General features: G+C 45.3%; 1 protein-coding gene across 1 annotated transcript; it reads left to right on the top strand.

Moving 5' to 3' along the window:
* Positions 1-1,172: 1,172 nt before the first annotated feature.
* On the top strand, positions 1,173-7,858 carry LOC113838930 (leukocyte immunoglobulin-like receptor subfamily B member 3). The gene is made up of 9 exons (XM_035453840.1): positions 1,173-1,206; positions 1,369-1,404; positions 1,580-1,858; positions 1,996-2,301; positions 3,226-3,510; positions 3,632-3,937; positions 4,166-4,462; positions 4,705-5,007; positions 7,713-7,858. Exons 1-9 carry the CDS (start codon positions 1,173-1,175, stop codon positions 7,856-7,858), a joined length of 1,992 nt encoding a protein of 663 aa, XP_035309731.1.
* The last annotated feature ends 8,207 nt before the right edge of the window (positions 7,859-16,065 follow it).

Raw genomic sequence — 16,065 nt, 5'->3', positions numbered from 1 at the left:
GCTGGAAAATTTCTTGGCCCAGGACCCTTGGGACCCGTGCAATATTTTTTTGGCCTGAGGACAAGGACTAAGGAAAGTGACGATGCTAAGACTGAGCTAGTGACATGGATCAGTGTATAAGCGCTGCTGCCAACCTTCAGCCCCAACTCTGATCCATATCATGCAAGGAGAAAACTGACTTCTGACCTTGTCCTCTGACCTCCATGCCTGTGCTGTGACATATGTTTGTCTATACTCATAAAGAAAGGAATGTAATTTTTTATTATTATTTCATTAGTTTAATTAAACATACAAGTAGAAAAGGTACTGTATATATGGTTTTGTTTTGTTTTTTAAAGGTTGATTTATTATTATGAACAGGGTTTTACCTGGATGTTAACCTGCACACCAGAAGAGGGCATCAAATCTCATTGCAAATTGTTGTCAGCCACATCGGGGATGCTGGGAATTGAACTCAGGACCTCTGGAAGAGCAGCCAGTGCTGTAAAACTCTGAGCCATTACTCCAGTCCCTACTGCAAACTTGTAAGCCAGCACTATGGGGAAGTAGATTACACATTTCATTCCATTGAGATGTGCACACTGAGACCCTTCACAGAAACCTTCAAACATTTTGAATATGGGGAAGCATTTCACATAAAAATGTGAAAAAGAGCCGGGCGTTGGTGGCACATGCCTTTAATCCCAGCACTCGGGAGGCAGAGGCAGGTGGATCTCTATGAGTTCAAGTCCAGCCTGGTCTACAGAGCGGATTCCGGAATATTCTCCAAAACAATATGAGAAACCTTGTCTCAAAAACACACAAAAAAATGTGAAAAGGAATAACGCAAGCCCACATGAAAATTTGTATTTCTTGTGTGTAATACACATTCATGTCTGCCCCGACCTGGTCCTGACAAAGATGAGGACAGATGAGACAGACACTGTTGGGAAATTGGAAATGACATCCATTAAATATTGATGGAGTCTACTGCATGACCTAGACACAAACGAAGGGAATTCAGAGCCTGGTGTGTGAGGAGGGCAGTTCCCCTTCCTGTGGGGCTGCTGAAGCACAACCATGTCATGGGGAGGGCCCTGCCTCCAGAGGCCACACCCTATGTCTCCTGCCTCTTCAGACAGACTCTGTAGCTCTGCCCATGAGCACAGTAGCAGCCTCCAGGAGGAGACGCCATGACCGTCTCCTTCACAGTCCTGCTCTGTCTGGGTGAGATGTGGAGATGGGGAGGGATGCTGTGCTCTGGGATTGATGCTGCCCCACAGCCCAGCATGGGTCAGTTAGGAAACCCCAGGGTCTCAGGAGGTTCTGCAGAGGGGAGAACCTTCTCAAGCTTCAGGGACAAACCTCTCACAGGGAACTCTCTTCCAGGACTGACTCTGGGCCATGGGACACCAGTGCTGTCAGGTGAGTGAGTGTCTGCAGATGTCCTGACATCACTTGTCATCATTCCTGGAGCCATGCTGGGCAGTGAGGATGGAAAACATCACATGTGTGCTACCCCTGGGGAGGGCTGAGGGTTACAGTGTGGGTTAAAATCAGAAGATAATGTCCCGGGTCCTACCTGATCTTTTCCTTGCAGGAACTCTTCCTAAACCTATCCTCAGAGCACAACCAGATTCTGTGGTCTCTGAGCTGACTACAGTGACCTTCTTGTGTGAGGGAACCATGGGAGCCCAAGAATACCGTCTGTATAAAAATGGACATTTCAGGAACAAAAAATATCCACCAAATCCTAAGAACAAGGCTGAATTCTCAATCTCAAAAATAGTCCCTCAGGAAGCAGGGCAATATACCTGTCAATATTGGACCCATTATGGATATTCAGAGCACAGTGACTCCCTGGAACTGGTGGTGACAGGTGAGAAGACTCACAAAGTCCACAGCCTCAGGTTTGTCTGTCAAGAAGTGGTTCTGTACACAGGGGTGACTCTCCACACAGCCTTGGAGGGTAAGAGGGCCTTTGAGGGCATTTAACTGATTCTTCTTCTCTCCTAGGGGCCTACAGTAAACCCAGTCTCTCAGCACAGCCCAACCCTGTGGTGACTGAAAGAGGGAAAGTCACCATCCAGTGTGGCTCAAAGCAACAATATTCTGGGTTCATTTTGATTAAGGAAGGACCACAGGAAGAATCCAGGATACTGGACTCAGAGTATAACCAGTCTACTTGGCAGTATGAGGGCAGGCTCCCTGTGGGCCCTGTGACCTCCAGTCAAAGGTGGACATTCAGATGCTACAGCTTTCACAGTAACAGCCCATTGGTGTGGTCAGATCCTAGTGACCCTCTGGAGCTCCTGTTCTCAGGTGAGAAGCCAAAAATATTCCACAAAATGATACAGATATAACAGAGGTGCTGAGGGAGGCCTTGGTGTGTGGAGTGTGAGGAGCCAGGGCTCCTGAGCCCATTGACACAGATCATGGGAGACAGAGTAACACAAGATACAGAATCCAGGGAAGATAGTGAGAGCATATTCTATAAGTTCTGAGAGAGAGAGGAATCTTCATGGTGCCCTCTGTTACTCTGGATCAGCTTAAATAGCATCCACAAGAACAGGAGAAACTCTACAGAAGAGAGAGGAAGGGTTGTAGGAGCCACACAACACTTCAGTGGAACCATGAGGGCTCACAGAGACTGAAGCAGCAACCAAGGCTCATGCTTGGGTCTTCACTAAGCCCTCTGCACACAGGCTGTGCTGATTTACACTGGCTCCTTTTTATTTTTGTTTTTAGAGGGTCACTGTGTATCCCTGCCTGTCCTGAACCTGACTCTGGAGACCAGGCTGGCTTTGAACTCACATCGATCTGCCTGCTTTTGTCGACTGAGTGCTAGGGTTAAAGGCATGCACAAGCACAACCAGAATAGCTTGCGATTTTTGTTAGACTCATAACAACAGGAGTGTGGAAGTCTCTGACCCTTTTGCCTGCACAGGGGATCTTTTTCCTCCTACTGGGTTGCCTTCTCCAGCCTTAACAGGAGGGTGTTTGCCTAGTCTTACTGCATGCTGTTATGCCGTGTTCCAGTCATATCACTGGGAACCCTGCTCTGTTCTGAAGGAAAAAAAAAATAGGCGCAGTGGGTCAGGGGGAGAGGGAAAGGGAGAGAACTGCTGTGAGGATGTGATGTTTAACAGGAGCTTAAATTAATTACAAACAAGTGCCTTCCGCCATTGTGACTCTCCTGTGCCACTTTCAGACAGACCCACCCCCTTCTCTCCTGTTTCCTTGCAGGGACCCTCCACAAACCCACCATCAAGGCTAAGCCAGGCCCTGTGGTTGCCTTAGGAAGCCCCATGAACATCTCCTGTCAGGGGACCCTGGATGCAGAAATGTGTTTTCTGCATAAAGAGGGAAGCCAACAAACCTGGGGTACACAGACCCCAAAGGAGCCTGGGAACAAGTCCACGTTCTCCATTCCTTCTGTGACAGAGGACAGTGGGGGGCAATATCGCTGTTACTGTTACAGCTCAGCTGGCTGGTCAGAGCCCAGTGACACCCTGGAACTGGTGGTGACAGGTGAGGGGACACACACAGTCTCAGCCTCAGGCACTGCTCTCAGGAGTATTCCCTCCCAAAGTCTAGCCCTGAGAACATTGTGACTGAGAGCCCATGTAACAGACTGCTTATTCTGTCCTAGGAATCTATAACACTAAACCACACCTGGTAGAATTGCCCAGCCCTGTGGTGACCTCAGGGGGGAACATGACTCTCCAGTGTGTCTCACAGATGGTTTATAACAAGTTCATCCTCACCAAGGAAGATCAGAAGTTCTCCAGCTCCCTGAACTCACAGTATATACACAGTACTATGCAGTACCAAGCCTTATTCTCTATAGATCATGTAACAGCAGACCACACAGGGACATTCCGATGCTATGGTTACTACAAGCAAACCCCACAGCTGTGGTCAGCACCCAGTGAGCCCCTGGAAATGCACATCTCAGGTGAGTCAGCCCCATCACTGACCAATCATTTTTAATACTCCAAGCCCTTTGCCATGACCCTGTCACACTAGGTAGTTGGAGATAAAGAGTGAAAAAGAAAGATCCTGATTGCTGAGCCAGAGCCCCACTCCTGGGGAGAAGCAGTAACATGCGCAGGGCATGATGGGAAGGAATAGGTGTTTGGTAAAAACCATCTCCTCAGTCACTAGGCTGTCACCTTCCCTCTAGGTCTGTCCAAGAAGCCCTCTCTGCTGACTCACCAAGGCCATATCCTGGACCCTGGAGAGAGCCTCACCCTGCAGTGTGTCTCTGACATCAGCTATGACAGATTTGCTCTGTACAAGGTGGGGGGAGCTGACTTCACCCAGCACCAGGGCCAGAGGACCCAGGCTGGCCTCTCCTTGGCAAACTTCATACTGGGAAATGTGAGCAGCTCTACTGCAGGACAGTACAGATGCTATGGTGCACACAAGCTCTCCTCTGAGTGGTCAGCCTCCAGTGATCCCCTGGACATCATGATCACAGGTGAGGATCTAAATAGATTCAATCTGGTTCCTAACCTCTGCATAAACTCTCATGGGGGACCTAAGAGCTGATAGCTGGGATGAGGGACAGGACTCTTATTCAGGAACTGATGCAGAGATAGGGAAACATTTCAGGAATTCAGGAAGGGAAAATAATCAGAGTCGCAGGTGCTCAGAGCTGACCTTGTGAAGTTTCGTCTCAGAGCATTGAAGGCAGCCTCTCATTATCTCTGCTCTCTTTAGGACAGCTTCCTGACAGTCCTTCCCTCTCAGTGAAGCCAAACTCCACAGTGCTGTCTGGAGACAACGTGGCCCTGCTGTGTCAGTCAACATACACGACAGACACTTTCATTCTGTCCAAGGAGGGAGCAGCACACCAACCCCAGAGAATGAAATCCAAGTCCCAAGATGGGGAGTTCCAGGCAGAATTCTCCATGACTGCTGTGACCTCTGCCCTCTCAGGCACCTACAGGTGCTACAGGTCTCAAGACTCATCTCCCTACCTGTTGTCACATGCCAGTGTCGCTGTGGAGCTCTCTGTCTCAGGTGAGGAGACCTTAACCCCTCTGGTGACTTAAAATGCAGAACCCTCAACGTGGACGTCGATCAGGAGTCCCCAGGACACTGTGGGGCCTCTGGTAGTAGATCAGTATTATCCCTGGCAAAAGAGTACGTTATGAGCCCATTCTATATGGAGGCATGCTCTCTCAGCCTGGACACATGGGGAGGGCCTAGGCCCTGCCCAGGATTATATGACAGACTTGGGTTATTCCCCATGGAGGCCCTTACCCTCCCTGGGAGCAGAGAGTGTATGGTGTGGGCAGCTGTTGGGGGATGGGAGAGGGAGAAGGCATTGATATTTGAAGCAGGCTTGTTTCTAATTTGAACTAATAAAATAATAATAATAATAATAATAATGATAATAATAATAATAAATCCAAACCCTAGGAGTCCTTGACTTAGGTGGTTTTAAGGGGACAATATGAAGTGTTAGTCAGAAGGCGATATCCTTGACAGAAACGCGGATGCCTCCCTTGTGAGTCTAGGCTGAGTGAGTATCTCTCTATGTGGAATGGGCTTTAAAATCCATTAATTCACTAGGGATAAAGGCTGATCCACTACCAGGGGCCCCTTAGACTGCCCAGGCCTCCTAACTGACACCCCACATTTCAGGACAGGCCCCATGTCCTATATGGTTCAGCCATTCCCAGTCACTGTGAAGGACCACCCTGTCCCTGGTCCTTGCTTGCAGTGCATCCATGACCCTGTGTCTCCAGGGGAGTAGGCAGCCTTGCTGTGATAGGTACAAATCCTGCTATACTCTTCTTTTTCCCAACAGATCCATAGCTCGACCCTACCAGACAGAATTTGTCATGTGAACCTGAACGTAATAATAATATTAAGCAAAATAAAATCTAGTAGTCCCAATCAAAACCTATTGTTTACTAAGTATTCACCATACCACTGCAGGCTGAAATAGAGGAACTGAGATTGTATGGGCTCAGTTTCCTTTGGTGAGGTGTGTGCCTGCTCTTGGTGTGCCCATCTGAACTTGGAAAATTTTGGGATAAGACCATAAGAGACTGCAGCACTGACCCGTGAATCTCCTAAAGAGATGGGACACTTACAGCACTCTCTCCTCACAGTATGGCCTGGTTTGTCTCCACACAAATTATTTGTAAATTGATGAATTTAAGGGAGTGTTACATATGTCACTCTTGGGATCTATGCATAGGGACAGCTAGCCATGCTATCAGAAGACTGTTAGCTGAAAGCCCACTGGCTTAGCATAGCTTAGAGAGCATATGTTCTCTTTCATAATTCTCTCTCTCTATGTGTCTGTCTGTCTGTCTGACTGTCTGTCTGACTGTCTGTCTGTCTCTCTCTCTCTCACACACACACACACACACACAGAGAGAGAGAGAAAGGGAGAGAGAGAGAAAGAGAGAGAGAGAGAGAGACAGACAGACAGACAGACAGACAGACAGACAGACAGACAGACAGACTTCACTATTCATCGAGAGCCAGGACATGTCACTGCCCCAAACCTTGGTCCTACATTTCCTACATGATATGAGGAAGAAAAGAGAAGGATGACAATCTCCATCAGAAGCCTGTGCTCCTACATGAACTAGACAAAAAGAGAAAATTCTTGTTCTAATGTGGGGAGAAACATCTGGGACATTTTAGCTACAAGACACAGGTTCTCGGTATTAACAGAAACCATTTCTCATTTCAGAGAAACTCTAAGGCATTTTCTCCTCTCAACCACCCCTCAGTGGTCCCTGGGTCCTCAGAACAGTTCAGGACAATGCTCAGATATCAGGAGAGATGGGAGGTCTAAGTGTGACAAGGGAACAAACACTCAGCAAAACCCATTGAGGAAATCATCCTAGACTGAGCACCTGAATCTGCACAACCTCGGCTGAGCTGACCAGAGACACCTAACTCAGACACCGCTGCAGCTGCTCAGTGCAAAGACCCATGGTTCAATGTCCTGTATTGTCAATTTATACTGCTCTGAATTTACCGGTTTCACTGTGCTGCTGAAGAATCCAATAAGAACTCCTCGTGGGAACAGGGGGTGTCTATGATACTTTTACTGGATTTTATGAACCTACTCGTCACACTGGGTAGTCTTGCCCAACCTTAAAACATGGGGGGTAGGTGCTTAGTCTCAACAAACTTTATATGCCATGTTTTTTAAATGTTAATGGGAGACCAGCCATTTCCTAAACAAAATTGAAGACTGAGTGGATTAGTGGGTGGGAATTTTAGGTAGGAAATACTGACATGAAGGGAAGGAAGGAGGGAGAACCTGCAGCTGGAATGTAAATTTAAAAAAATTAAACGTATTTTTAAAAAGAATAACAAAGGGCACCTAGCTACAGCAGCATAAGATTCATCCCAGATTTCATGAGTTTATATAATGAGATTGACGAGTAATTGCAGTAAATGAGAAAGTAGAATTCAGAAGAAACTCTCAGATCTCTTAAGGACAAGCACATTCTGTTTACCTTCTTCTGCTCCCAGGATCAGTTGACATTATCAGTTCATCTTAGAGCATGCCCAAACCCACGTCAGTTGAATAAAGAGAATTCAAAATTACAGCACTGGAAACATAGGCTGCAAGACTTGTCCATGGTAGGCAGGGGCCCTGAGTAGACATTTACTTATCTTGGGGACATTTAGGTACCTTGGGGCAATTTTGACCTTTCCTAACCACTGTACTTCTTTGTCCACAGCCACAGCCTCAGAGAACAAGGATTACACAGTGGAGAATCTCATCAGGATGGGGATGGCTGCCCTGGTCCTCATTTTCCTTGGGATTCTGGTCTTTGAGCCTTGGGGAAGCCAGACTGAGGCCCACCATGCAGCTGAGAATCACTCAGAATAGAAATAAATATATCTTTCAGGGTTCCAGAGTCTGGGAAATCAATCTTATGATCCAACTTTCTGTAAGGTTTCCAGTTCTTACACTGAGGAACTGGTATAAGGAGAATGTCCAGGGAGCAATTGTGATTTGTTACAGAGGAAGGTGTGAGTGCTGTGATGAGATCCTTCGTCAGGAAATGAATTTAGATCCTTCCACCTACTGTGGGCATTTGCTGATGAAACAACTCTTTTCTGGGTCTATAATGTGAGGATTATGCATGTATATCATGATATACCCAGTATATCAGCCTGGGTCCTCATTTCTGTACAGTTTTCTTCCCTTCTCTCTGATGTGTCATTTTCCATTTTCATATATTACCACATTCTCTATAGTGGAGCCTCTATCTGTTGTCTGGAAACAAAGAAGATGAATGAAAACCAAAATGATGACTAAAGTCAGAACCAAGAATTTAGTCCATCTGTCTATGATTCTCCAAAGCAATTTCTGTGTACATTTAATTTTTCAGTCTACAAGTATTATTCATGGAGTTTCTCTTAAAATATAAAGTCAATCTTACCACATGGTGGATAAGGACTATCTGTCCAGGGAGGGTAGATAGAACTTTAATTTTTTTTCTCAATACAGAATCCTTCTGTGGGTGGCACATTCTGACCACTCTATATAACCCCATCAAACACACCTTCACAACAGCAACGTGACATCACAGATGTGAGGGAGGGAGTGTTGCAGGAAATTGCAGTGTTTTTCCATTTCTTTCTCTGCTGTCTAATTTGCACATGTGCAAAAGAACTTGGCATGCTGATCAATTGTAGTGGCCTGGCATGCCTCAGTCCCAAACCACAGAGGCCCTGAGGTCTGGCCTGAGTGGGGGAGGGTGTGAAGGGACCAGCTCCCCATTTCGGCAGCCATAACAGCCTAGTGCGTGCTTACCTGACCTTGCCTTGATCACTAGGAGGTCAGATGCCTGCCTCATGGCAAGGAACCAATCAGAAATTAGCTGGTAGTGCTATGCTTTAAGGCTCTGGGTTTGCTTTATGGATAAGTGCACAGCAATGATGTGCAGAGCATAGCAACCACCCTGGGAGGGCCTATGGGCCATAACAACCAGTTGGCCAATCAACACAGGGCAAGCCCTCCAAGCCTGGAGGCACACCAATCCTAAGCCTGTGCGTACCCCAGACACTCCCCTTACACTGCCCTATAAGATCTCTATGCAGATTGAGCATAGAAAGACGACTTGAGCCATCTTTCTAGCCATCCGCCATGGCTAGTGGATGAAAGGCCCGAGCTAACATGGGGTTAGCTCATTAAACAACTACAATAAAGCCTCTTGCTGTTTGCATCAAGTTTCTGCCTCCACATGGTGATTGGGGTGACCAAGGTCCTGGGCTGAGAAACTGGGGGCCTGAGCTTCCAGGGGTCTTTCAGGTGGACTTGGAAATTCCTAGCAACCCATGGCAACAAAGACCAGACACAGCATCTTGTCATCTTCAGAGAGCTCTCAGTTCCCTCCTGCAAACCGGAGTCTCCCATTTGCCCCATCATCTTCCTCAACTGCTCTCTAACTGTTCTTTGGTGATAGCAGAGACTATCTTCCTGAACCTCTTCCTAGGCTCTATCAGCAGATACCTCAAAACAGTCTCTACTCATGTAGACCCAGCTCTCCACCCTGATCCAGGCCTATTCAAATGCTTAGTTCTGTAGATGCAAAACTAGGGGACATTCTCCACTGAGGCTGTGCCTTTCAACAGCAAATCAGCTAGCATCTGCAATATGATGTAGCCTAGCACTCGAGGTCTGGACCCTGAGGATTTCTCTAATAGCATAATTTTTGGATCCCGACAATCAATAATCCCAGAATCACCTTGTTAGGATAACTTAGCATATAATGATTCAAAATTTATGCATAGACCATCATATTATCTTAAAACAATTACATCTTATTCATTTTATTCTATCTCACTTTTTTGTCTATACTGGAAATGTACCTTTACTTCTGTTTACGCATTAGCTAAGTGTTTAAGTACAAAGCTAAAGACTGTCTCCTTCTTCAGGATTTAATGCAAAATTTCTGCTTTCTCACCATTCCCTAAGATGCTAATTATGGTGTTTTGGTCCATGAACTTATTGTGACACTGGAGGTCCTCTGTTCTTAATTTCCTATGAGAGTCCTTGTTGAATGACTGTGGGACATGAATAAAGGCTGACTCTTTATCAAAAATTATCTCCATTATGTATGTTTTTCGTTGTAACCTTGTTTTTTTTTTCAAGACAGGGTTTCTCTGTGATTTTGGAGGCTGTCCTGGAACTAGCTCTTGTAGACCAGGCTGGACTCAACTCACAGAGATCCGCCTGGCTCTGCCTCCCGAGTGCTGGGATTAAAGGTGTGTGCCACCAATGCCCGGCGTAACCTTGTTTTCTACCATCAGTACCACATGGTTTTTAATGTTGAAAGGGATTTACATGACTGATAAATTCTATTTTTAAGGAGGTGTTCTTTTCATTTTATAATAGGTTCTCATGCCTAACAGCAGGATATAGTCTGAAGAATTACATTACATAGCAGTAAGAGAATTTTCTCCCCTGAGTTTAGTTCTGAGAGTATTCAGACAGGATGTGGAGTGTCATATCAGGAACTGTGATCCCTGATGAAAAATAGAAGGAACAGGGTGAAAAACACATTGGTATGGTTTGAAGCAGAGAGGGAATTAAGAGAGTCTTCCTGACAGGGCAAGATTTCCTGAGCAAATTGGGAGCAAATTGTGGAGGGGAGAGGGAGGAGGAGGAGGAGAGGAGGATAGTAGGGGGAGGAGAACAGGAGAGATCAGGAAGCTTGAGTCAGGGGGGGTAAAATAGAGTAGAGCAAGAAAAGAGATACCTTAATAGAGAGAGCCATTACAGGTCTAAAGAGAAATCTGGCACTGGGGAAATGTCTAGGGATCCACAAGGATGACCCCCACAAGAATCTAAGCAATAGTGGAGAAGCTACCTTAAATGCCCTTGCTCTATAATGAGACTGATGACTACTTTAAATGCTATACTAGAGCCTTTATCCAGTAGCGGATGGAAGCAGAACTCTATTTAAACTAACATAATTATTATCTATTGGGCAATACAGCTTAGGAAGAAAACGTCTTCATAATAATCCACAGGTAAGAATGCCCAGTAGAAAGGGCTATTTCCATGAGATAAACACATCAGAGACAGTGGGGATCTCCCCACACTAATTCACACCATGTCAGGTACCACAGAAAGATGATAGCAGCAAACATGTAAAGGCATAGCAGACGAAAAAGACTTCCTGGAGTCTGTGGTCTCAGAGCCTCGTATCGATCTCCAAAATCATCCATCAGAGATTTGTCTCCTGGTTGGCTGGCACCTTAAACTTCAATCGCTACCAGCTGATCCTCTAACAAGATTAATGGCCATGGCTGCGTTCAAGGCATCAGGGTGCCATTATTTAAAGAAAGGTTTGTGCTTCCTCATCTGATGCCAGAAGCTCCAGGACATCACTGTGTTCTTATTAAACTTGTGGTTGCTTCTCTATTGTCCATAAACATTTAGATAAGGATCACAAGGCCTGTAGAGAATAGTCACCTTGATGGCCTGGTATATAAATCCTGGGAAGTCAGGCTCCAGGACAGCTTCTGTTTCCTTTCTCTGGTCAGGATGAAAGTGTCTTGTCACTGTTGTGAGATACAGTGGAGGGTCACATTCATTCTTGAGGTCACAGCAAAGCTGCATGGGCTTGATGTGTTGTGTTTACTGTGATGGACTCCTAAGAAGAAAGGAGATACTGTGTTAAATGGGCACTCACCCTATACATTGGAAACCAGGACTGGGCTCTCATAGTGGACACTCCTTATAGACAACCACTTCTCTGAAGGCAAATCCTGGGAGTGGGAACCATGGTTGTTCTGTCACCTGTCCCCACCAGATCAAGGGAATCAGTGAGCAGAGAAATGCTAGCAGTTATCTGATAGTCACAGAGGGAGCTGCCTAAAGTTTGCCATTCAGTGATTTGAATGCAGATCAGATCAATGAATGCTGATCAGAATTGCAGTTCCAGTAGGGTCTATCTATATCACATACCTGGGCTTCCATCTTTACAGAGACAGTAATCATGGGATCCTGTTGTCCCCTCACAAAGAATGTCACTCCAGTCCCCTAGGGACTAACTGAGCTTGCCTGAGTCCTGAGGATGGGTTGGGGAGGTTCCCTAACCTGCCCTTTACTGAAGGAACTGGAGGCATCACTAGGATCCTATCATAATGACTGTGCACCGTAGATACAGACCAGGAGTGGATCCTTGTCAACAGTTAGAAAAGAGAAACCCGGAAAAGCTAAACATCCAATAATTCATCAATACAGGGGTCCTGGAGTATAGACTAATACTAGAATTCAGTGCTCCTATGAGAGGTTTTCCCCCTAGCAATGTCCCTGGCTTTTGTGAACTGATCTCATGAAATGAAACTGTTTAATTACCCTGTGACCAGGCAGCTTGTAGCAGTTCTCTTGAGCAGAACACAACCTGCATAGATAGTTAACAAGCTCAGCCTTTTAACAGGGAAACAACAGGGTTGCAAGAATCCTGCTGTGTTCCCTGTGAATCTGTCCATGATACAGGGCTCTCAGGAAAGCCCCTGCCCACTCATTGATACCAAATTCACTGGGATCACCCACAGTTGTAGGAAATCAGGAGTTCAGCATGTTGCCAAGGTAACAAGTTCCAATTCAGGCTGCAGCCGTGACAGCTCAGAATTCATGGAGAATGAAGAAAAGGTGTCTGGGAGGAAATGGAAGATGATCCAACAAAATGGTGGATCTGAGGACAAACCATGACAGACTCTTCATCAGGAACCCATATCAAGTCCAACTCAAAGCTCTGTTAACATGTGCTCAGCCTCATATTATTTATAAAATCAATCCAATTAAATACACCTTGGAGCTGGAAGACCTCAGTAGCTTTCCAGTATCTTATCAGGTTAATCTACTTGATAAAATAATTCCAAGAAAATTGTATGAAGAGAAACTGGAATGTTGGCGGTGATATAAAGTTAGTTTCATCAATAGTAATATAAAATTCACCATTTCATTCTGAACTGACAATCTCCTAGATGGATACTGTTGACAACTTACTCCACTGGACTGTAGTTCCTCCCCTGTGTCTTCATCATGAGTATTTTTGAAATCCAATGGTACTTTATACTCTCTAATTGTCAAGTCTAAGAATTTCATTCAAAATTCTTCACTGGTTGTCATTGTCCATTTTACATACACTACCTTCTAGGATATTAGAATCTCTAGGGATTGTTTTTAAGTAGGAGAAACTAGAAATAGCAAAATATGTTGCAGAAATCTTCCTTCACGAAATATTACCTTCACACGGCACACCAATGACATAAAGATAATCTAAGTGTTTCACTGTGAGATCCTGGATCAGGACAACTCAACTGTTTCAGGAAAGATGCTCAGCCCTCACTGACCCTCATGGTGATATACATGTGTGTGTAGAGACTTTTCCTTACACTCAAGTAATAAAACCAACTTGGCTCCTGTCTCCCAAAATTACAATAAAATCCCAAAGACAGTGAGTTCATGATACAACTTAAAACCAGTGTGATGTGACATGCTGCTGTGACTTCTCAAACTATTTCTTGTTGCCCAATAAAGCTGTGAAATTTTTGCTAAATATGTTTGTTATTTTACACTCTCCTATCAAGCATGATACCTTCAGAGACAAATTGAAATGAGGCACCAATTTTGAAAGTCAAAATTTGAAAATTGTCAAAAGAATCTAGAGACCACTTATGTTGGGTCATCTTGGCTAATGATTTGTCTGTGTCTAAAATCAAATGAAGAAAAAATGAGATGGGCCCATGTATTAGGAATATGCTTAAGGAGACTTTTTAAAAAACAATTTGTTTTATACTATGTATATTGGTGTATTACCTCAATGAATGTAGAGGTAATACAGAAACCCTGGTATCTGCAGAGGTCAGACGTGGGCATCTGATCTACTGGAATTGTTGTTATGGATGATACATAAAATGGGTATCAGAAACAAAACACTATCCTATGGAAGAGCAGCCAAAGCTCTTAAACTTTGAGGCAATTCTTTAGCCCTTGATATGGTTTTTACACTGTGAGGATATGCTGTAGTGTCAAAGAAAACCTCACATGGATGTTGTATAAAAGGGTGGTTCTGTGGATGTCAATGAGGAGGCCTCCCCACTCTTTGGGGAACTGAAAGTGGATTAGTATTTTTCCCTGGTGTAAGAAGGGACTTTGAGAGCCCATCCCACGTGAAGGGATGCACTCTCGGCCTGGACACATGGGGGAGGCCCAGGATGATGTGGTGGTCTTTGGGGAGCACCCGTCCAGGGCCCTGCCCTGTCTGGGGAGTGGAGGGTGGATGTGGTGGGGATAGGTGGGAGGTAGGAGAGGCAAGAGTAGCTGGGAGGGGAGAGAGAGGGGGAAGGGATTGACATGTGAAGCAACCTTGTTCCTAATCTGAATTTGAACTAACAAAAATTTACAAAAAAGGGGTGGTTCTGAGGAAACCTAAGATAGTGTTTCAGTGTTTCCATCATAGAAGTGCCTTCTCCTCAGAGAACAGTGACACCTGTAGCTCATGAAGACAAAGTAAAGGACACTCAGTGTCCTTCCTGTGTCACCAACCTTGTCCTTTGGAGAGAAAGGGTCCTGTTCTCAGGAGTCACCATCACAGTCCAGCCCTGGGTGATGCTGTCTCTTTCTACAACTCTACAGTAATCTATGCCTGTCAGCCATGTCCACACTATTGGTGACCTGGGTGGGACCATGACCCTCCAGTGTGGGTCACAGTATAGTCTTGTAAGCTTCATTCTGTCCAAGAAAGGAGAACACATCATGAGTGTTCTCACACCCTGAACTAACACCAACAACATAAACACCGAATGTCCCGAGATGATCCACTTCCTGCAAGAATAAAACCTCAGGTGTGGTCAATGTCCAGTAACACTCTGCAGCTGATGGTCAAAGGTGAGATGTACCAACCCTGAAGCAATTATTTCAGGTCCTATAGGTCTTTGCAAGAGCTGTGTACGAAGAGAGCCACATATGGAAAGTTACTCATTGAGCTGAGCTTTTCCTTTGTCAGAGTGTGAGCTAAGTGGAGACCTGTATCAGAGGATGGGAGAGGGCAGGTGGAGGATAAGAAAGAACACACTGCCCATCTTCACAGGAGGGTTGCCTGAAAGGAATTCATCAATACTGGCCTAGAAATGATCTGTCCTAGAACTTCTGAGAAACTGACAGGCCGGTGATTACGAAGGTTTGGTCTGGACCGAAGTTTAGACTGGGTTCTAGTGTGAGGTCTCTGTGGGCTCTGTAAGCAGCTGTTTGGGGAGGCAGTAACATGGCATTGTGCACACAGCTCTCTCTCTCTCTATCCCCAGTGAACTGCTAACATCTGTCACAGAAGATGAGCCCAGATGGTCCTGTCAGAAGTCGGTGCATGACACGGGTACTGCTAGGGTATTCCAGAAGGATAAGATCATAGTAAGTGTTGGAGGCCTGGAGAGAGAAGACTTGAACATCAGAGTGATGAGAGTGGACAAGGGATAAAAGACACAGATACACAAGTCCTCAGAAGCCAACATGAGATTCCACTAAGAAAAATGTTGGACTCAATTTGAACTCCCTCATTTCTCACACAGCTCTCTATAAAGACTTCTCAGTCAGTACAGCCAGGCCTGATGGCTTCCTTAGAACAGAACAGAGCCCGGCTCATGTAATCATGTAGCTTGGTGGAAAATGCCTCTCCTCTAGGGATAGACTAAAAATCCTGAACTGTATATTATCAGGAAACAAACACATCTTAGCGTGTGGATGGAATGATAGACCTGACCAGCATGACCTTAGTGCAGAATTCAAGGTTAGATTATGTATGTCACCCTTCAAACTTATGTATTTGTGCGTGCATGTGTGGTACATTGTGGGTGTGCAGGCTTCAGTTACAAAGGAATACATGATGGGAAATGAGTTTCCTCAAGTGGAAAAATAATATCAAATGTTAGTAATCAAGATCTGAACTTACTTCAAAAAAAAGAGAGAAAATCACTCAGTCATTCCCAGAAACAACAAAACACTAGATACAGGGTGGCTGTATCAGGAGTCACACAGACAAAGAGCCAGCACTCAAGTTTCAGCCACGTGGTTTCTGG

Source organism: Cricetulus griseus, unplaced genomic scaffold (genome assembly GCF_003668045.3).
Source record: "Cricetulus griseus strain 17A/GY unplaced genomic scaffold, alternate assembly CriGri-PICRH-1.0 unplaced_scaffold_36, whole genome shotgun sequence".
Lineage (NCBI taxonomy): Eukaryota > Metazoa > Chordata > Mammalia > Rodentia > Cricetidae > Cricetulus > Cricetulus griseus.
This window is presented reverse-complemented; position numbering and strand designations above follow the sequence as displayed.